The sequence below is a fragment of the Cinclus cinclus genome, chromosome 18, assembly GCF_963662255.1.
Source record: "Cinclus cinclus chromosome 18, bCinCin1.1, whole genome shotgun sequence".
In the NCBI taxonomy this organism is placed as follows: Eukaryota; Metazoa; Chordata; class Aves; order Passeriformes; family Cinclidae; genus Cinclus; species Cinclus cinclus.
This window is the reverse complement of record NC_085063.1, coordinates 13390094-13410430: the sequence shown is the minus strand read 5'-3', so window position 1 is coordinate 13410430 and position 20337 is coordinate 13390094. Positions and strand designations below refer to the sequence as shown.

The 20337-nt window shown below is 45.8% G+C and overlaps 1 protein-coding gene across 1 annotated transcript; it reads left to right on the top strand.

The window, feature by feature from the left end:
* The first annotated feature begins 12010 nt into the window (after positions 1-12010).
* On the top strand, positions 12011-13110 carry MC3R (melanocortin 3 receptor). The gene is given in 2 exon segments (XM_062505013.1): positions 12011-12040; positions 12043-13110. Coding segments are annotated over 2 exon segments (1098 nt in total).
* The last annotated feature ends 7227 nt before the right edge of the window (positions 13111-20337 follow it).

The following is a 20337-nucleotide window of genomic DNA, read 5'->3' as shown; positions in this document are numbered from 1 at the left end:
GAAAGCTCTGAAGAGACACAGCTGGAAGGTGAACTCTTCACATTTTGAATTTTTTTCTCCCCGAAGCAGAGACAGAAGGGAAAATCAAAAGCTCTGATATATCACCTGCAAAGCAGAGTCTTTAAGAAGCAACAGGAATTGAAAACATTTGGGGTTAATGAGGGGTCTGCTTCCTCTGCTGCTCTAAAAGCAGCTTTTGAATAGAAACAAGAGAGGAAGTTGAGATGGGGGCAGAGCAGGTGTCCCTGGACCACTCTGAGCCCAGGGTGAGCCCTGGCTCAGCCCCACAGGCACAAATCCCACCCAGCAGAGCTCGAAGAAAGGATTAGCAGTGAACTCTCCCAGATCATTCGAGGCACTGGAAATTGAATAGAAGAATTTAATGGAAATTGGAAGGTCAATATATGCTGACATAAACAGGGTTTCATCATTTGAACTGGTTAAAAGTAAGTCTTTGATGGAGTGTTAGCTTAACACATTCAATAATGCAAGAGGTCCTGACTAAATCCAGGTTTCTAAAGAAATATTTAATAAAGATTGTCTTTCAATGCCCTCAGTCCTGACTGCTCTATGTCCAGCGTGACAGGTGGAAACTTTTCACCAAACTAGAAAAAGGATTAATGGGAAACACGTTTCTTTGACAGCTATCTGAAGCCATTGGTTTAAATAAAATAGCAACTAATTCACTCAGAATCCCATTTCTAGTGCTGGCCTGCTCCCCCTTAGAATCCTCAGCCCTTGAGGAATGATTTGAAATTAAAGAATCCCGAGGAGCTTCCCTTTATCCCAGGATTCCAGCAGCACAGAGCATTTCAGAATGGGGAAATGCCAGAAATGCCAGGTTTGTCTCCCAGAGGCTCCGCAGAGATTGAGAGGGTCTCTTCCCCTCTGCTGCCTGGAGAGCAGCACGTTCTGCAGGGCCACAGAGGCTGGGAGGAAGCAGTTAATCAGAACAGAGCTCAACTGCTGCTCTTGGAGCAAACATTTGCAATTAGTCTGAAGCTGTTAATGACACCTTCCTTTAATAAAGGCTCTGCTGTGATTTCCTTTGCTTTGCTCTCGGTGAATCGATTCCAACAGATGCCAGAAGCACGTGCTGCAGCAAACACGGGGGGGAAATTCCCTGCTGGAATTCCCAGCCTCCAGTGGGAATGGGAATTCTGGGGAAAGGGCTTGGATTCAAGGGGAAGAAGAAGAATTCTGCGTGCCTTGACTGAGCAAGGCACCAGGGGAATGGTTTGGAGCAGCAATGAGAGTTCTGCTGTACAGAAACATCAGCTCTGCTCAGCCTGGCCTGGGACACTTCCCAGAGCTTCTCTGCACCTGTGCCAGGGTCTGTCCACCCTCACAGGGAGGGATTTCTTCCAAATATCCCATCCATCCCTGCCCCCTGGCTGGTTGAAGCCATTCCCGGTGTCCTGTCCCTCCATCCCTTGGAAATCCTCCCTCTCCATCTTTCTGCAGCTCCTTCTGGCCCTGGGAGCCCTCAAGGGATTCACCCCGAAGACTCTCCAGGCTGAACAATACAAATTCTCTCTTTTGACTTCATATTGTTTTTAGGCTAAAAAGACTGCATTCTCTCAGATTTGCTCCCAGAGATCCCGAACACCTTTTCCCAAACTTCCTTCCAGCCCCGAGGTGTGAGCATCCATTCCAGCCTCCTGGTTTCTATTATCTCACAGCCCTGCCAGCGACTTCACGGGTCAGGAACCAAATTCCCTGCCTGCTCTCTGAAATTCTGAACCACAAAGGGTTTTCCAATATCCACGTGCGGACTCATTGTTTTGTGCTTTTTGTGGAAGTTAAACAAAAAAAACAAAAACAAAAACAAAAAAACCCCAAACAAACAAAAAAACAAAACAAAAAAACCAAAAAAAAAATAAAAGAAACCCCTAAACCTATGACCAGTATATTTTCAGTCAACCTAAATATGTGTTTAATGAGCAGAAGTCTCTTTTTAAGTTCATTAAAGAATTTTCCTAAACCTTCTCATATCTAAGAGAAGAATATGGTGAAATAAGTTATTTCAGGTTAAAAAATGAGAGCTGAATGAAATTATTCTTTAAATAAACAAACAAATAAATAAATGCAGCATGAACTTCACAGACATATTTTTTGCCTCCCATTCAAGCATGAATGTTCCAGCAGGGCTGGAATGCTCTCACAATGTATTTCAGAGCTGAAAAACAAAGCCTGTCTCTGAAAACTCGTTTCACCTGAAAATTACTGCCTAAACCTGTTTTATAAAAGGGCTCTTTCTTTTTCTTTTTATTTTTTTTTTCTATGGAAATGGTGCTGAGACAGAGAGGAAGTCAGAGCTCCTCGTGATTTCAGGGGGTTTGACCTCAGCATTCCCCTTCATTTCACACCATGGAGATTCCAACAAGATCTGAACAAAATCCAACCAGACACATTAGGGAAAAAAAAAAAAAAACAACAAAACAAAACTGTTCCAAGAGGTTCTGCTTTTTCTTTTTCCTCAGTGCTGATCTAGCACAGAATTGATGGCATTGTAAATTCCAGGGAATTCCATCTGGCCTAATTTTGATTCTGGTTTTAAGGAAGGAAAATTTTGATGCACAAGAGTTTGTGCTACACTGAACTGGGAGATGCATTAAATGCAGGGTGGGGGAAAGAGAGAGGGAAGCACGAGAACAGAAGATGAGTACTTTAAAATTAAAACTTCTGTGAAACTAAATCCAGGTCGAGGGTGACATCTAGTGATGCTCAACACAATTTCTGCCCGTTTTTGCAGCACCCTCATTCATGAAGAAAAATTAAATTTTCACCAGATATGTCATAAAAGAAAGATTTCCCTGTAAAATGTGAGTTTAATGTTTTTGGGGTGAGTTAATTTTTTAATTCATTCATTATTCTGAATGCATAATGGGAGAACCCATAAAAGGAAAAATAAATAAAGGCAGGAACTTGGATGTAGAGAAAATACATCTGCTCATTACAATGAAGAAGTTGGTACACGAGGTCTGATTGATGGAAGTCCCATTTTTTGGGTTCTTTTAATATTCTTCACTTTTTGGTACAATACATCTGCAAAGCACAGTGGCAGCTTGATACATAAATAAAGCAAATCAGTAATTAGCAATGGAGCTATTAGGAATTCCCTTGATTGATAACGCACAGGCTGCTCAGCTGCTGAATTTTGAACAACAATAATATTTCCAGCAGCTCCCTGCCTTTGACAGTGGTTCATGGTCAGCATCGAGGAAAGGGACAGCTCACATGTTTCCAAAAATAACAATCCTTCATCTACCTGAGCAATTTCCTTTGAGCTCCTCGCTGCGTGCAACAAACAGCAATCAGGGAAATCATGGAATCACGGAATGCCCAGGGCTGAAAAACAGAAATTTAAAGCTCATCTCATTCCATCCCCTGCCACGGAACACCTTCTACCATCCCAGGGCTCCAAGCCCTGTCCAACCTGGCCTTGAACAATTCCAGGAAAAGCACCAATTCATAATTTAATTAATTGTTCAACTGCTTAAAACTCATTTCATGCCGAAGACTCACCCTCTGAATCTCCCTGGTGGCTTCATCTCGTTAATTCTGATGCTGCTCCTCAAAGCCAAGAAGTTAAACCCAGATTATTCCAGATCCCAGAGGAAGTCACAGCCCCACGGATCTGCTCCTCTGTGACACAAGGTGGCACCAGAAACTGCCTTAATTTCAGCCTACACAAAAGCGAGCCATAAAGCAAAAACTTGGAAGAGTTTGTGGGTTTAAATGAGAGGAGTCAGAAAAGCACAGACTGTGCCCAGGGAATGGCTCCTGGGAATGGCTGGGCACAGCAGGGACAAGCAGGGTCTGCTGAGAGACTTGAAACAGGAATTGGAAATGGTCGTGGGATCAAAGAGAGAGCAAAAGCAATCCTGAGAGAAGCTGGATCATCTTCTGAAAGCTGGGAAACAGCAACACCCGTTAACAAGGTCCAGAATCCATAGGCCAGGATGGGCTTTTCCTCCTGGAACGAGCTCTGTGACCAAGGGATGCCCCTTCTCCTGCACCCTCCTTTGCAAACTTCAATCCTTTCATCATTAAAAACAGATATTCTGCTTTTGGCAAACCAAATGTTAAAATCTTTTTGAAAATACGACAAAATATTTAAAAATATGACAGGAGGTTGCAGCTGCCTCCTCACCTTCTCCTTATTTGTCTTGTCTTGACAGCACAGACTGGGACAGCTCTGGTCCAGTCCCTGCCTCTGTTTTCAGTCTTGAGCAGCAAGATGAGAACAAAGATGAGAATAAAGATGAGAATAAAGATGAGAATAAAGCAAAGGGTTCCCCACACACCACTGTGTCCCAGGTCAGTGCTGTCACTGCAGCTTCTCATCCACCTGTGCCCCTGCACAGGGAATTCCATTGCTGGCCACAGTCAGGAGTGCTGCAAACACAAGCACCAAGCACTCCCCAAATTCCCCAGAACTAAACTGAGGAAGAAAAAAAACCCCTTGTAATTAAGATAAATAAAATCCCCTGGCTTCCAATCTCAGCTGTGCACTGCACAATGTTAAAAGCAGTAATTTATGCTCTGACTCTTAATTAGCCAGGGAAAGAACAAGAGCCCACAAGGCAGGGGTGAGTTTGCAGCAGGGACAGATCTCTGGACCCCCTTCTAGCACAGAGTTTCTCTTTCCACACGAGCCTTTCGAGCTGGCACGGCTCAAATAAAGAAAATCCTAAGTGGTACTATCTCTATGTATTGTATCTAGACACATCTATTATGCTAAAATATATATCTATATATCTAAAAATCATTAATTACTAATACACAGAAGATAATAATGGAGCACAGATACAAAGAGGGGATTGAGGAGAAGCAGGATGGGTTGAAGGTTCACTCTGCCCCTCTGCAAGAGTTTGTGGAGCAGTGACACAAAACCCTTCTGTGAACCAGGGAGCTCCTCAGGTCACTGACTGCTCGGAGCTTCTGGCACCTGCATCCTCCAAGGCACTGCCTGCAGCAGCAAGGCTGCAAAACATTTTGGGAACTTTCCAAGCAGCCACAAAAGTGTGAAACCAGCTGCAATTCCGTTATTCCTGCCTTCAGAAGTGGTGCAGGATGAGTGACAGATGTAACCTTTTCATGACAACCCTGTTTCTCCTCAAGACAATATTCAGAGCAAACAAAACCTTAAACCTCAGCTTCTTCTTTTGTGCCAAACAGGAGAATGTGCTATTCAGAAAAGCCTAACTATAGGTTATTATTAAACTCAAAGATGTGTAAGTAACCTTGTGTACTTCAACTGAAAAGAAAAAGAGGGAAAGAAATGGTAGAATGACTAGTTGTCACTTCTGTTTTCCATAATTAATTCATACAAGGTTACATGAATCACATTGGCTTGCCAAATCTATTTTGCTTTGTAAATCAAGATGGTTCTGTTTCTGGCAGAAGATATTCTATATTGACACCCTGTAGTCTGACATTGCTCAAAACAGCTGGCTCACTTTGCAAACTGCAGAATCTGGAAAAGGGAACCTCTCTAACCCCAAAGAGCAGTTAAATCCCATTTTATTGTTGAGGAGCAACATTTTGGAGGCCAGCAAATTCCTTGGTATCCACAAACTATAACAAAAAACTGGCCTCTGCCACATCTAGAAGTTATTTGCAAAAACGACACAAATAAAAGCCAGGAAGTTGGAAATTTTATAACCATAGGGCATCATCTTCCACACACAAAAAGAACAGAGAAGGAAAAAAAATGGATAAAATTGGAAAGGCAGAAGTCAGACCTAACTGGTAAATAAAATTAAAGGATTTGGCCTGGTTGTGGGGCTTTTTTCTTGTCTGGAAAGCAGCAACACTGGACTGCAAGTACTGCAACAACTTGAGGAGTTTTTGGCATGAGCAGAACAATTTGTTCCAATATCCATCCATCATCCATCCATCCATCCATCATCCATCCATCATCCATCCATCATCCATCCATCCATCCATCCATCCATCATCCATCCACCATCCATCCATCCATCCATCCATCATCCATCCATCCATCCATCCATCCATCCATCCATCCATCATCCATCCATCATCCATCCATCCATCCATCCATCATCCATCCATCCATCATCCATCCATCCATCCATCATCCATCCATCCATCCATCCACCATCCATCCATCCATCCATCCATCATCCATCATCCATCCATCCATCCATCCATCATCCATCATCCATCCATCCATCATCTATCCATCATCCATCCATCATCCATCCATCATCCATCCATCCATCCATCATCCATCTTCCATCCATCATCCATCCATCATCCATCATCCATCCATCCATCATCCATCCATCCATCATCCATCATCCATCATCCATCCATCCATCCATCATCCATCCATCCATCCATCCATCCATCATCCATCCATCCATCCATCATCCATCCATCCATCCATCATCCATCCATCCATCCATCCATCCATCCATCATCCATCCATCCATCCATCCATCCATCCATCATCCATCATCCATCCATCATCCATCATCCATCCATCATCCATCCATCCATCCATCCATCCATCATCCATCCATCCATCCATCCATCATCCATCCATCATCCATCCATCCATCCATCCATCCATCCATCCATCCATCCATCCATCCATCCACCCACAACACCTGACAGCTCAGCAGAATCATCTTTAAAGCTTGCCAGCCTCCAAGATCCTTCAGTTGTCTCTGGTCCAGGAATGAGGTCAGTCAGCAGCAGTAATCAGGTTTGAAAATGCCAAATTCAGCCATTCCTCAGCCCCAGCACCACAGGGCAATGAGATTTATGAAGCTTCCAGGGAGGTGAGGAAGATGTTCCAGGGATATTTGGCCCTGATGAAGCTGAAGAGCAGAGTGCAGCTGGCTTAATCATGTAATGAGAGTACAAAATTGACACTGAGCATCATTATTCTAGAGCACTTAAAATCCCTTCAACATGAGAAGCACCTGCAGGTGCTGGTGAGTGTTTTGCAATCATGTCTGCTTTGTCTCCTTTTACCCAGGCACGAGAAGGAAAATTGTCCAGAATGTCCCAAAGTTGAGTCTGTTTAAATTAACCTTTTAACTGGCTGAGATTATAGAAATCCTCATCTGAAAGCCCCCTCATTGCAGCCAGGATTTTGTGCTCCTTCTCCTCACTATTCCCAGTTTGGCAGGTTCCCTCCCCTCTTGCAGTGCTGGTGCTTTTGCTCCAGCCAGGGCTGAAGGAAAAGTCATGGATAAAATCCCAAAGGATGCAAACTCCTGGTGCTTGGCTTCAGCAGGAATTCAGTTTGTTGGGTAAGGTGAGGATTTACTCCTCCAATCTGAAAACCTCTGCCAGCAATGTGGTGAAGGAAAAATTAACTTCCACTGACCTCAGCTGATGTCAGATTCGTTCTTGCATTGTCCTCTTATTTCCTTTAAAATTTCCACTTTTATCTGGCAGAAACTGTTGCTGAAAAGGAGAGAAAATAAAGGAAATTGATACATATTTATCAGCCATTATCAGCTTAATCTCATGTCAAGCATTAGGCAAGATTTTTTCATTCAACATCACAGGGGAATTCTCTTAGAAAACTCCATGATCCACATTTAGCAAGAAATGTTATTTTCTCTTTACTTTTTTCTGAAGATTAAATAGGTTCACTAGTGAAAAAACAACTGAGCAATAACAGCATTAAAAAAAAAAAATCAGCCTTGCTTTTTAAAACATGGCAGAGGTTTTTACCTGGGAAAATTGTTCATTTCTGCTGGTAGCCAAAGCAGCCAAACCTTTGCTTTGCTTTGCCAATATTTCATTAACTGTGCTGACATCCTCTTATTTACAGCTTATTTTTCTCAGAAAATGAGTTATTTTAGGAAAGAACACGAACAAAAGTAATGTAAGAGACATCACAATAAATCTAATTTCTACATTTAACCCATTGCATCTTTGTGGGCTCGGGGTGGCTTGTCCTGACATTTTTTAAGGGTTGCTCATGATTCTCTAAAGGATCCATCTGCTGTGATTGAAACACACAAAACTTTCACTAGAGATTCTTGGGCTAGATAATAATTTCAAGTTTGGAAGGCTCAGACAGTGAAGGGCAGCTCTGGCATGGGCAGATAAGCAGAGATGATGGCAGGGCTGGATCAGAGCTGCTGCTGAAGGAAATTTGTCAGTGCAAAACCCTGACAAATCCAGCGTTGTGCGGGGGAACTCTCATCTTTTCTGGCCAAGAAAGGAATCTTGCACCTCCCTGGCGAGGGCACTGATCAGTCACCCAGAATACAGAACAGCACGCAGGAGTTTTCCTCTGAACACGCTCTAAAAGGATGAGGCTGCTGATAAATATTGTCAAATCCGGACCTGTTTGAACACCATTTTTATGGGGTTTTAAATAATCATTATAGGAGCACCAGGGGGGTGTTTTCCTAGTTAGACAACAGGGTTTGACTGCAGCAGCCCACCCAAGTGCTGGAGTTTGCACACAAAGCCAGCACAAGTTTTGAACTCGAGATGCATCCCAGAAGTTTTCCATTTCTCAGCTAAGTGAGACCCTGAAGCCCATCTCCAGAACCCCCCTCCAGGAAATCACTCTGCAGCCTGAAAAAACTCTTCTGCAGTCAGAATCAGCCTAGGGGTTCAAGTAAAACAAGCATAAAAATCACCCCTTGTCTCTATAAATTCTGGGGGCATGAAAACCCCTCCTAATACTCAGAAATACTCAGAAGAGGGGGATTCTTGTGGCCAGCCCCATGGAGATTTCTTTACCACCTGTTTGATCAGCACAGCTATGAGAGCCTGAGTCACAGCAGGGTGTTGAAATTCACATTTTCTCTCCATCTGCAGGAAACAAAACAGGTCAGGGATTCTGGCACGGAGGCTGAAAGAATAAAACATGGGAAGGAGATACAATATTCTTGATGGGGGAGAGAGAGAGGGAATGAACAATGGTGCAAAGGATGTTTTTCCTCCCAAGAACTCATTCTCCCCTGGCCTCTGACCCCGGTGCTGTTGGATTCAAACGTGGTATGAGCTCAGCCAGGAGGTGACAGCTGAGTGGCAACTGCAGGGACAGCAACCAAGGACTGCTTTTGTTCACACACCGGGGGATGAAAGAACAACAGGTTAGGGGTTTGAATCCAGGGAGAAAACAAAAACACAGCAGAAGGAGGACTCTGCTCCCCGGGTGTCAAACAAATGTCGCACAATGCCTGGAGAGCAGGCTGTGAACAGAACATTAGTCAGGGACTGCAGAGCAAGACAAGAGGTGAGGAGGGCATTTCAGACACTGATGTAAGCAGGTGGTGACACTTTCTGGACATTTCCAGAGCTGCAAGGACACACTCAGATGTGCCATGAGCTTCCTGGCTCATCCTGACCCAGAGAATCCCAGAGATTCCTGGGTCACTCAAGCTGTTTTCCATCGTGGATCTCCACTGACAATTGCCCTGAGCACACCCCAGGCTGCAGCTTCTTCCCTGCAGGCCTTGGGCAGAGAGGTGGGGATAGCAATGGACAAGGTAAAACGTGGGGAATACACACACATCTCCCACCCCTCCCTCTCCAACCTTCTCTTCAGCAGGTTCTGGTGGAAAGGGAACCCAAACCAAGCTATTATTTCATTTGCTACATGGATTGGAACAATGCTCTGCCCTTATTCTGCTCTCCTATCCAAGATAGCGGACTTCACTGTCCAGGAGACTGAGGACAGGAATTTATTATATAATTTTGGCAATTTTCCACTCCTCAGGTGCAGAGCAGCATTACCAGGACACAAATCCTCTGCAGCACTGGGGTGGAGGTGAGAGCAACCTGCCTGATGTGCCCTGCAATAATCCCAGTACCCCTGGACGTGAAGCAGGAACTGACAGCTGAGGAGCAGCAGCTTATTAGATGAGAATACAAAATATTTTGTGTCCATTCAGACCACGGAGGATTTCCAGTGATGAGCAGAGAAATCCTTTGAAAAATAAGGAGAATAAAAAATATTTTGTGTCCTTTCAGACCACGGAGGATTTCCAGTGATGAGCAGAGAAATCCTTTGGAAAATAAGGGCTCATATTGCCTCAAATGATGCTGCTAACTTTTGTGCAGACACAGATCCTTCCCCTCTCAGCCCAGGCCTCAGAGTCAGTGTGAGTTTTCTATCACACAGGAGGCTCTAGACCACTATTTTTAGTACTTAATGGCAAAGCTGATAGCACCATTAATCCACTTGGGTATACAACATTCCATTTCCACTTCAAATGGCACCTCGGTGCAAATGGTGGCTTGTCCTGCTGTCACACACACTCAGAAACTCATGATGCAACACATTTAATGAGTTCCTATCCCAGCTGAGGGAGTTCTGCATGGCTTTGGAAGCAGTGTGGCACAGAGGGATGGAGCATTCTGGAGCCAGCACTGGCAGGAATAACACAGACACTGCTGGGACTGCCCAGATGGGCACGGCAGGACTGGGGTGTGGAGGGTCCAGCACTCCTGGGCAGAGCTTTAGCTGTGGGTGCTTCAAACAGAAAATTCAAGCAGGAAATCCGGAGCCAAGCCCGGGATGGTGCTGGTCCCAGGGTGAGCTGTGCCCTTGGATCCCTGGGGGGACACAGCCTCCACCTGCCACTTCAAAAGGGGACAGAGCTGGCAGGGAGCCGTACACGATGGGCTCTTGCTCACCCAGAAAAACAACATTTCCAGGGGCATTTACAGCTGTTCTGCCCAGAAATCACAGCCTGAGTGCCCTCCATGGGCCCCAAAAAGCTGGCAGGAAGCGCTGGGGCTTCTGCACAAAGCAGAGGTTGCTGCTCCAGGCTTGCACCCAGACCTGCCACCCTCAGATGGAGGGAATATCTGTTCTATCTGTTCCCCACCATGGGCTCAGGGCATGGGACAGACAGTTCGCTGGTTTAAGATATCTGTTCCTATACATCACTGCAAAGTTAGGGAGAGAATAAGACCTTTAAAACATTACCTGTGCAACTTGGTGGGAAAATCCCCAGCTATTTATTCACTTAGAACTACTGCACTGAATACTGTCCTTGTAAAACTGTCACCTGGAGGATGAATTTGAGAAGTGTAGCCTCTTGGTATTGAATTATGGGTTCAAGACAATAATTCTGCGGGCTCAGAATGAAACCGGGAGGGATTTGTGACTTATTTTAATCTAACAAACCTGCAACAGAAGCCTCAAACATTAATATAAGTGACATTGCACCTGATTCCAAAACATGAGGTGGAAAGTGTTTAGACATCAGCAAGTGCTTTCAAAAGATCAAACTAAGAAAACTGCACCACAGAAATATAGAAGGAGTGAAGTGCAAGGAAATCTACCTTATGCTTGCCTGCTCATATGTGATAAATGAAAACCTCCTCAGTCCTGCAGGGGTTTAAATGGCTACAATCCCAGTTAAGACCAGTCCTAGTGGCCACTCAAAGGTTCACGGAGGGTGTATGAGCATCCTCCATGCCCCAAATCCCCCACGGGCAGGTCCCGGCTTCCCGGAGCAGGCAGAAAGTTTTACAGGATGAAAACCTCGTTTTCCAGAGGAATTTCCCGGCGAATCCACGGTGCTCGGTATCTGCAGAGGGCGCCAGACAGTTTGGGATGTGCCGGGATGCTGCTCCAGGTGCTCCAGCTGTCACTCACCAAGGTGCTCGCTCTCCAATGGCCAATGCTCTGCTCGCAGGGTGAAGTAGGAGTTGGTTTTTCTTTCTTGCATGTATAAATCCCTTCGTTCTCGTCCCCTTTCTTCCCGCTGAAATAGCAACAGATGCTTGGCTGAGCTGCAACATGCTGGTAACCAAGCTGCCCCTGCGGACAGGAAAACTCCCTGCTTTTAATCACCAGGAGAGCTGAACCCAGCAATGTCCTGCTGCCGATTCTTCCCTGCAGAGAAAACTGTTTGCTGCCTACAGGCTTTGGAGCTCACTTTCTTCTAAAGGAAAGAGCAGCCTGCCATAAAACTCACTGTAAATGCAAATTGTTTGATGCTTGCACTTGTAAAAGTGACTAAAGTCCTGCTTGATTCCACCACTTATGCACAGCAGCAGCTTGGAAGGACTCATTTTCCTTGTTTTTGTTCTATTTTTTTCTCTCTCTTTTTAACCTGTGCTCTCTCAGGTCCACAATCACAGGTGAGCTCAGCTCCTTTGCTGACAATGAACATCACACACTTGGCATTCTCATTTCAGCCCGTGCTGCTCAACGCCACCGAAGACTTCAACGACTCCATCCCGAACAACAGGAGTGGAGATGGATTTTGTGAGCAGGTCTTCATCAAAGCCGAGGTCTTCTTGACCCTGGGGATCATCAGCCTGCTGGAGAACATCCTTGTCATTCTGGCAGTGCTGAAGAATGGGAACCTGCACTCTCCCATGTATTTCTTCCTGTGCAGCCTGGCTGTGGCAGATATGTTGGTGAGCATGTCCAACGCCCTGGAGACCGTCATGATCGCAATCCTCAGCAACGGCTACCTGGTCATTGACGACCACTTCATCCAGCACATGGACAATGTATTTGATTCAATGATTTGTATTTCTCTGGTAGCCTCCATTTGCAACCTCCTGGCCATAGCCATCGACAGGTACATCACTATTTTCTATGCCCTCCGTTACCACAGCATCATGACGGTGAAGAAAGCCCTGACCCTCATTGTGCTCATTTGGGTGGCTTGCATCATCTGTGGCATCATTTTCATTGCCTACTCGGAGAGCAAAACTGTCATAGTGTGTCTCATCACCATGTTCTTCACCATGCTGCTGCTCATGGCCTCTCTGTACGTGCACATGTTCCTGTTTGCCCGCCTGCACGTCAAGCGCATCGCGGCGCTGCCCGTCGAGGGCGTGCCCCCCCAGCGCACCTGCATGAAGGGGGCTGTCACCATCACCATCCTCCTGGGGGTCTTCATTGTCTGCTGGGCGCCTTTCTTCCTCCACCTCATCCTCATCATCTCCTGCCCCATGAACCCCTACTGCATCTGCTACACCGCGCACTTCAACACCTACCTGGTGCTGATCATGTGCAACTCGGTCATCGACCCGCTCATTTACGCCTTCAGGAGCCTGGAGATGAGGAAGACTTTCAAAGAAATCGTGTGTTGCTGCTATGGCATGAGTGTGGGACAGTGCATGCTGTAAACACCTGGCTTTGGGTGGAAAAAAAACCACGCCATATAAATATCTTTATGTGTATCTTGAGATACAGAGCAGCTCACTTTAAACGCAGTGCCTGAAGGAAGGGTGCAGGAAAGACAAAAGCCTCCTACGTGATGCCTTGTTTCCTACTTTTTAGAGTGAAAACCAGATTTCAGCTGAATTATTTGAAGTTTTTAAAATTGTTGTAATGGAAGAAAATCCAGAGTGGCTTACTTATAAAACAGTTTCAAAAGAGTGAATCCTGAAAGGGAATGCCACCTTCTAGAGACTGAGATAATATTCCCTCTAGCGTTTGTTTGTGCCTGTTGCTTTATCTCTGTGCCACTGCCAACAGGTCGGTGTTTTCTAAAAGATTTCATTAGTAACCTCTGTGGAAAGCTGTTTTTCCAAACACCAACAGGTAACAGCATTGTTCTACACCCATGCCTCCACCTTTTAATGAAAGAATAGATTGACATTTTTGCTGCTTGCCATAAAGCAGCCTGAGTACAGTTTTCAAAGGGTGAAAGCAAACATTTTTCTTGCACTGAAATCAGTTATCACCACGGTATCAGTGACAGTATGGCTTCAGCAGCTGCCTGAAAGGATTGAATCATGTGAAGGCTTTACATCATTTATTGTGATATAGGAGTATTATATCCTTGATTTTCTAAATATTTTTTAAAGCTGGAATGCCCTGATCAATGTAGTAATTGCTATGTTTGTAAAAACTCATAGACATCTCCTTTAGATAAATCCTCACTAACGAGATCCATGGATCTAAACATCAAGGAGAGCTAAAATGCAAAATACTTTGAATGCAGCTCTGTGTAAAAGCTGCAGGGACTCCTTGGAAATATCCAAGGAATCCAAATTCCCTGGAAATATCCACCTGTAAGCTCAGCAGCTGGAAGAAATCAGATGTGTGTGGCAGGGAGGACTTTATCCACCGAGAAATGAAAATCCTGGGGCAGTCTCTGCTCACTCCAGCTTTACCCTGCACCCAGGGGCTGGCTCCCCCTGCCCTGGGAACAGAACAGCCCCAGGGCTGCCTGCATCCTTTCCCAAGCCCGTGTGTGTCAGTGGCACGCAAAGCAAGCACCTGCAGCTACAGCAGATCAGTCTTTGCCCCTGCTTTCTGCAAGAACAAACGCTGCAGGTGGCCTTCAAACAGCACCTTGTCACCCAGCCAGGGCTGCTGCAGTTCGTGCAGCACACAGGCACGGGCAGTGGCACCAGCAGTGCCAGCCTGAGAACGCTCTGAGCCACCCTAAAGCTGCTCAGCACCTTTCTGGTACCTTGCTTTCAGGAGGGGCAGGTTCCCCAAACCCTGAGTTGTGTGATGCTTTCAAACATCCCAAAGATCTCATTTGGTTTAAAACTCCCTCTTTTATTCCCCCTGACCTTCTTATTTTGGGTGGAGTTGCTGGGTTGATATTACTACTATTATTATTATTATTATTATTATTATTATTATTATTATTATTATTACTATTATTGTTGTTGTTGTTGTTGTTGTTGTTGTTATTTTTTTCTGGGACTCCCCTCTGCCAGGTTAGACACTGTTCATGCACCCAGAGCTCCCCCAGCTCCTGTGTCCCCAGTTCTGCCCCACACTGGTGCTGGTGTTTCAGTCCAGACCAGCCACACTTCCCACTCTGCACATCCTGGCCTGTGTTTGATCCTCAGCTTCCCACAGGGAACAGCCCCATTTCCCAATCCTATGGGCTGTATCCTTTTCCTGGGGCCCAGAACCACCTCTCCCCATGCTTCAGCCACACTCTGCCCCACCACAAACCAACCTCACATTCCGTTTCTCCTGTCCTCTGATCACACCCAAAATTCCCTGAGTTCTCACTTCCTCTCAAAATCACATCCTCCAGACTTTCCCCTTTCCAACACTCCCTCTGCTCCAACAATTACCTAATCCTGCAACCCTTAATTTTTAGAAAGGCTAAATTTTAAAAAAGAAGAACAAGGTCACTGTGGAGCAGGACAGGCACTAATGAAAATTCTCCCTGTTTCAAGAAGAGACCAAAGAAAACCCCGCTGGCTGGCAAAGCTAAATGCTTTCAGCTTTATCTGTGTGTCACAAAGCCCAGCTCAGCAGTACCAAGCTGTGTTCTGTTAGCCCAGCCTGTCACACTTTGCAGCAGCTGATGTGGCACACGGAGGTGGAATCAGCACGGGGAACCACGTAACTTTTGTGGCGTGCAATGACTGTGCCTACCTGTTGTAAAAATCTGCTTTCTTTCAGTGTTCTGTATCTCTACACTCTGGAGCATGGTTTGCCACAGTATTCTGCCTCAGGTTATTGTGTATTTAGCTCTTGTTGCACCTGATGTCCTACTTATTTCTCTGATGTCCTACTTTTTTCCCTTTTAAAAGCAATTTAAACAGGACTGATTCATACAGTGCTTTGCCTTTAAGCAAGACATACTCTGCTGAATAAAATTTGGAGAGATCACCGAGAATCATGTTTGCTTCTGTCAGAGCACCACATCACATCAAACCAATCTGGGGGCTCACAAAACTAGAAAGAGAGTCTAACACTGGACAAAAGCCTCTTAATTCAGAGAATCATGGAATGGTTTGGGTTGGAAGGCACCTTTATCAGCCAGTTCCACCCCTGCCATGGGCAGGGACACCTCTCACTAGCCCAGGCTGCTCCTGGCCTGGAATTCTACACTCTGCCCACAGAGCTCCACAAAAAGGAGGGGAAAAAAAACCGGATTTGAGTCCCATGTTCAAACATGACAGAAAGAGAATCCATAAAATCCTCCAAAGGTCTCTCAGCCCTTCTGGCCCCAGGCTCCCCACAGGTTATCCAGGAGTTGGGGGATGGGTTTGTTCAGCCCAGGTCCACAATCTCAGCTCTCAGCCCTGCTTTGGAATTCTTGGTGCACAGATCCAGGACTGCAGGATCACAAGCCTGTCCACGATGGGAAGGGAAAGAGGGAATGGCCATGGGACTGAACTCACACAGGAGTTAGGGAGTGAATACTCACAGCTACAGGGCCAGAGGGGATGGAAAGGGAAAGGGGAAAAGGGTGAAGGAGAAGAGAAAGAAGGAGAAGAGAAGGAGAAGGAGAAGGAGAAGGAGAAGGAGAAGGAGAAGGAGAAGGAGAAGGAGAAGGAGGAGAAGGAGAAGGAGAAGGAGAAGGAGAAGGAGAAGGAGAAGGAGAAGGAGAAGGAGAAGGAGAAGGAGAAGGAGAAGGAGAAGGAGAAGGAGAAGGAGAAGGAGAAGGAGAAGGAGAAGGAGAAGGAGAAGGAGAAGGAGAAGGAGAAGGAGAAGGAGAAGGAGAAGGAGAAGGAGAAGGAGAAGGAGAAGGAGAAGGAGAAGGAGAAGGAGAAGGAGAAGGAGAAGGAGAAGGGTCCAAGGAACACAAACCCTCGGGCACTGCTCACCCAGCCCCATTTCCCAGCACAACCACAGCCAGCCCAGGCAGGGCAGGGCCCCTCTCACCTGCTGGGAACCACAGCAACATTTCCAGCTGGGAATCTGCCCCTGAGCAGGGCTGCAGTGAAATGCCACCACTTTCAGAGTCGTCACTTGTAAACCAATGTATAATCTGCTCATAATAAGAATTGTTTCTTCCTTGAGGAGACTGCTGGGCTGAACAAAGTATGAGCAGTTTCCCCCAGATGGTGTAAAAAATGGCAGGCTGAAATTACAACTTTGCATCTAAAGACATGATTGTTATGGATTTATTGAGTCAGGTTTTCTGCAGGATAATCAAGAAGTTCACAAACACAGTAGGATTACCATTTACTCAAAGACATGTTAGGAAATCCTCATATATTTAAGACAAATATTTGAATTCACAAGAACATGAGTTATCCTGCTAAGTCAACTCCACACAGCATATTCTGCAAATTACAGACAGATTTGTTTCTTTCACATTAAATTCAGCACTGTGCAGGCAATTTTCCCATCAATAAATGTCTAAATATTTTATAATTGACAGAATTTGTATTAATGCGCAAATAGCCGAATCCAGGCACAGAATTCTGCAGTCAAACAAGGTCACTATTTGGGCCATTAGTACAAGCAGCTTCTCCACATTCTCACTGAAATAAGTTGTTTCTATTTGCTGGGGTCTAGGTGGGGACCAGGGTTTGCTGTTTGGTGGCTGCACCTAAACCACTGAGGTGATCTGGGAGGAACCCACAAAGGAATGGGGCATCACAGGAGACACTGGGAACCCCTTTGCTGTTTGCAGCCCAGGGTCAGCTCCACACCCCTGGGGCAGCACAAGGGACACTGAGACCCAGCAGGGGCACAGCAACTGCTGCACAGCTGCCTGGCCCCACACCCAAGGGCAAAATCCACCCCTATGGGATGATTCAGGATTATTTTAGACTGAAATAGAGGAGGGTTAGATGGGATACTGGGCAGGAATTGTTCCCTGGGAGGCCGGGGATGCCGTGGCACAGGGTGCCCAGAGGAGCTGTGGCTGCCCCTGGGTCCCTGGAAGTGCCCAAGGCCAGGCTGGACAGTTGAACCTGGGACAGTGGGAGGTGTCCCTGCCATGGCAGAGGTGGGATGAAATCATCTTTAAGACTCCTTCCAACCTAAACCATCCTACTCTCTCCCTACTAAAGATGGGACAGGAATTTGGGCAGCACTCAGCTACAGGATGCAGGGCAGGGGGCTCACCCAGCTTGTGAGAACAACCCCACATCCCTCTGTCACTGGTGTACTGAGCCCCACAAAACTCTCTGCTGCTCCCTCTTCAGAACAGGCACAAATCCAACTTTTAATCACAGCTGTAACACAGAGCCCTCGATCAATGCACTCTCAGGTGGAAGGCAGAGGAAAGAAACAGCTTTCAAAGAGCACTGCCAAGACTCATAAAAATTCCTGTCCATAAATATCTCTATGAAGAGATTTCAGATGTGCTGCTCTGCTCAGTTCCGAAGGTTAAGGTTGAAAAGATCCAAATACAGACTTGTTTTTAAGTGGTTCAGTTAAAAATCACATTAAGTGGGCAGAGGCACTGAGGAAGGAGGAGAAAACAGATTTTTAGGGCCAGAGCCACAGGTGAACCCTGGCAGTGGTGCAGCATCAGAGCTGCACCTCTCCCTGTGTCCTTTCCCAGGCTGGCAGGGAGTGGGGTCACAGCTCCAGCCAGACATCACTGACCATGGAAACAACCTCGACCAGACTCACTCCAAAGAGAAAAAACACAGCTTTTGATGCTTTAAATCCAGTTGGAAAAGAAACATCTTTGTGTTCTTCATCACAGTCATTACAGATTTCAAAAGGATTTCAAATTGCAGCTCAGGGCTCTGTTCATTCATCACTCTCATAAATATCAACCTCTTAGACTCAACCTAAAACCATTGGGCCAGGCCCTAACACAGGCCCTTGCTCCTGGCACTGGTTGGAACAAAAGGTACATTTTCCATCCCACTACACAGAGTAGCCCTAAATGTGCCTGGTATGAGAGGGCTGGATATCACAGGCAAGTCAGAAATGCCTCTGAAACAGAAACAATAACACTGCAACATGGAAATTTGGCGTGGTCAGTGGGGCAGGAGTCCAGGAGCTGGCACTTTATCAGGAAGACTTGAACCAGGATTTCAAAGAGTTAAGATAAATTTATACGATGTTCACATCATTCTGAAAACACTCATGAAATGTAGATCCACTTGCTATTCTTGCTCTGCACAAGAACAGAACAAACCTCCTTGTTCTGGGATGGAGATGGAGGTAAATTTATTACCTGGTAAAATAAATAATCTGGTATCTTCATAATCCCACAGTTAAGGACCTGTCCTAAGTACTTAGGGATTTCCAAGCTTCTTTTGTCTTGTTTTACATTTTTCCACTTAATTGTTCATTTAAAAATCCACACAGCTTTTACTTAAGATTATCCATCTCTTGTGATGACAAACAAAAGCACCGCTGGAGTGAGATTTACTCAGAAAATCTACAAACCCTAATTCTATTGCTCCAAAGGTCTCCATTAGTTACAAACAGTCAGAATCCACCTCCAAGCCTCACTGCTGCATCTGGGGTTTGTTCTGTGTCTGTTCAAGGCCAAGAATGAGCATTCCAGAGAAAAATTAAAACACAGAGAGCAGCCCTTTTCCACTGCAAAGGGAACAGAGGCAGCACAACACTCCCAACACAAGTGAAATAAATGCCACAATTGTCAGGATGAACATCGGGGTTAATCCAGCTGCAATTGAACTACAAAGCCAGAGGCCAAACGTGATGGATGTGAGACTACTCTGTATGAACACATAAATGTTATAAACAGCTATTTATCCATGTAAAAAGTGAATGTAGTTTAAATTAACAGCGTGAAAACTTGTGGGTTTTTGACATACACACACAGGATCAGGAGCACTCCCAGCTATTTAAATTCAGTAATTAGATACGAATTAACATTTAAGCACAAACCTACAGACACCCCGATAAATGAACATTTCTTTAGACTTACATATCCACAGAGGGGCAGGAAAGTGCAGGTGAGGGACAGCAACAGCAGAACTGTGGTGCAGCACATCCCATCCTCCCTCCATGCAATCCCACAACATCCAAATGGTCCGGGAGCAGCTGCAGCTCCTCTCCCCCAAAGCTGTGCCACAGGAATTACCTCACTCAGAGGGGCCATGCCACTGTAACCCCATGAAAAGGTGCAGCTGGAGGCTCACTGGAATCAGTTCTTTCCTGGGATGGGAAAAGGCAAGGAGAGCCTTTTAACCCCCTGTTGTTCAGGGGTTCCTAAATCACCATAACAGAGCAGGGCAGGAGGGTTTGTAGGGCTTGGAGCTGCTCCAGGGCACCCTGAGCAAAGGCTCCAAGAGAGATTTGGAATTAATGCATCAGGGAGCAGAGTGTTTCCTCTGCCCTCACGTCCAGCTGAGGGTCATCCCAGCATTTCTTCAGCTCCAAGAAGGTTTAACTTATTTTCTCTTGACATAAAACCTTGTTGTGTGGTGATGGGTGCTCCCAAAGGCTGATGCTGCAGGGAGGGACGTTCCTGTTCAGCAGGCGCAGGAGAACATGAGGTCCCTCTGCTGTCACAGTCAAACTGGACCATTGCTGCACCAGAGCCATGCCAGGAACAACTTCCACGCTCAGCTGCAGGGGGAGCTGGCAGGGACTGCTAGAACACAGCCGATTCAAGGGTTTTTACCTGACTGCTACTTAGGTAAAAGGTCAGGGGTCACACAACGTGAGGGTCACACAAAATTCCGAATTCAGGGAAAAGCAGA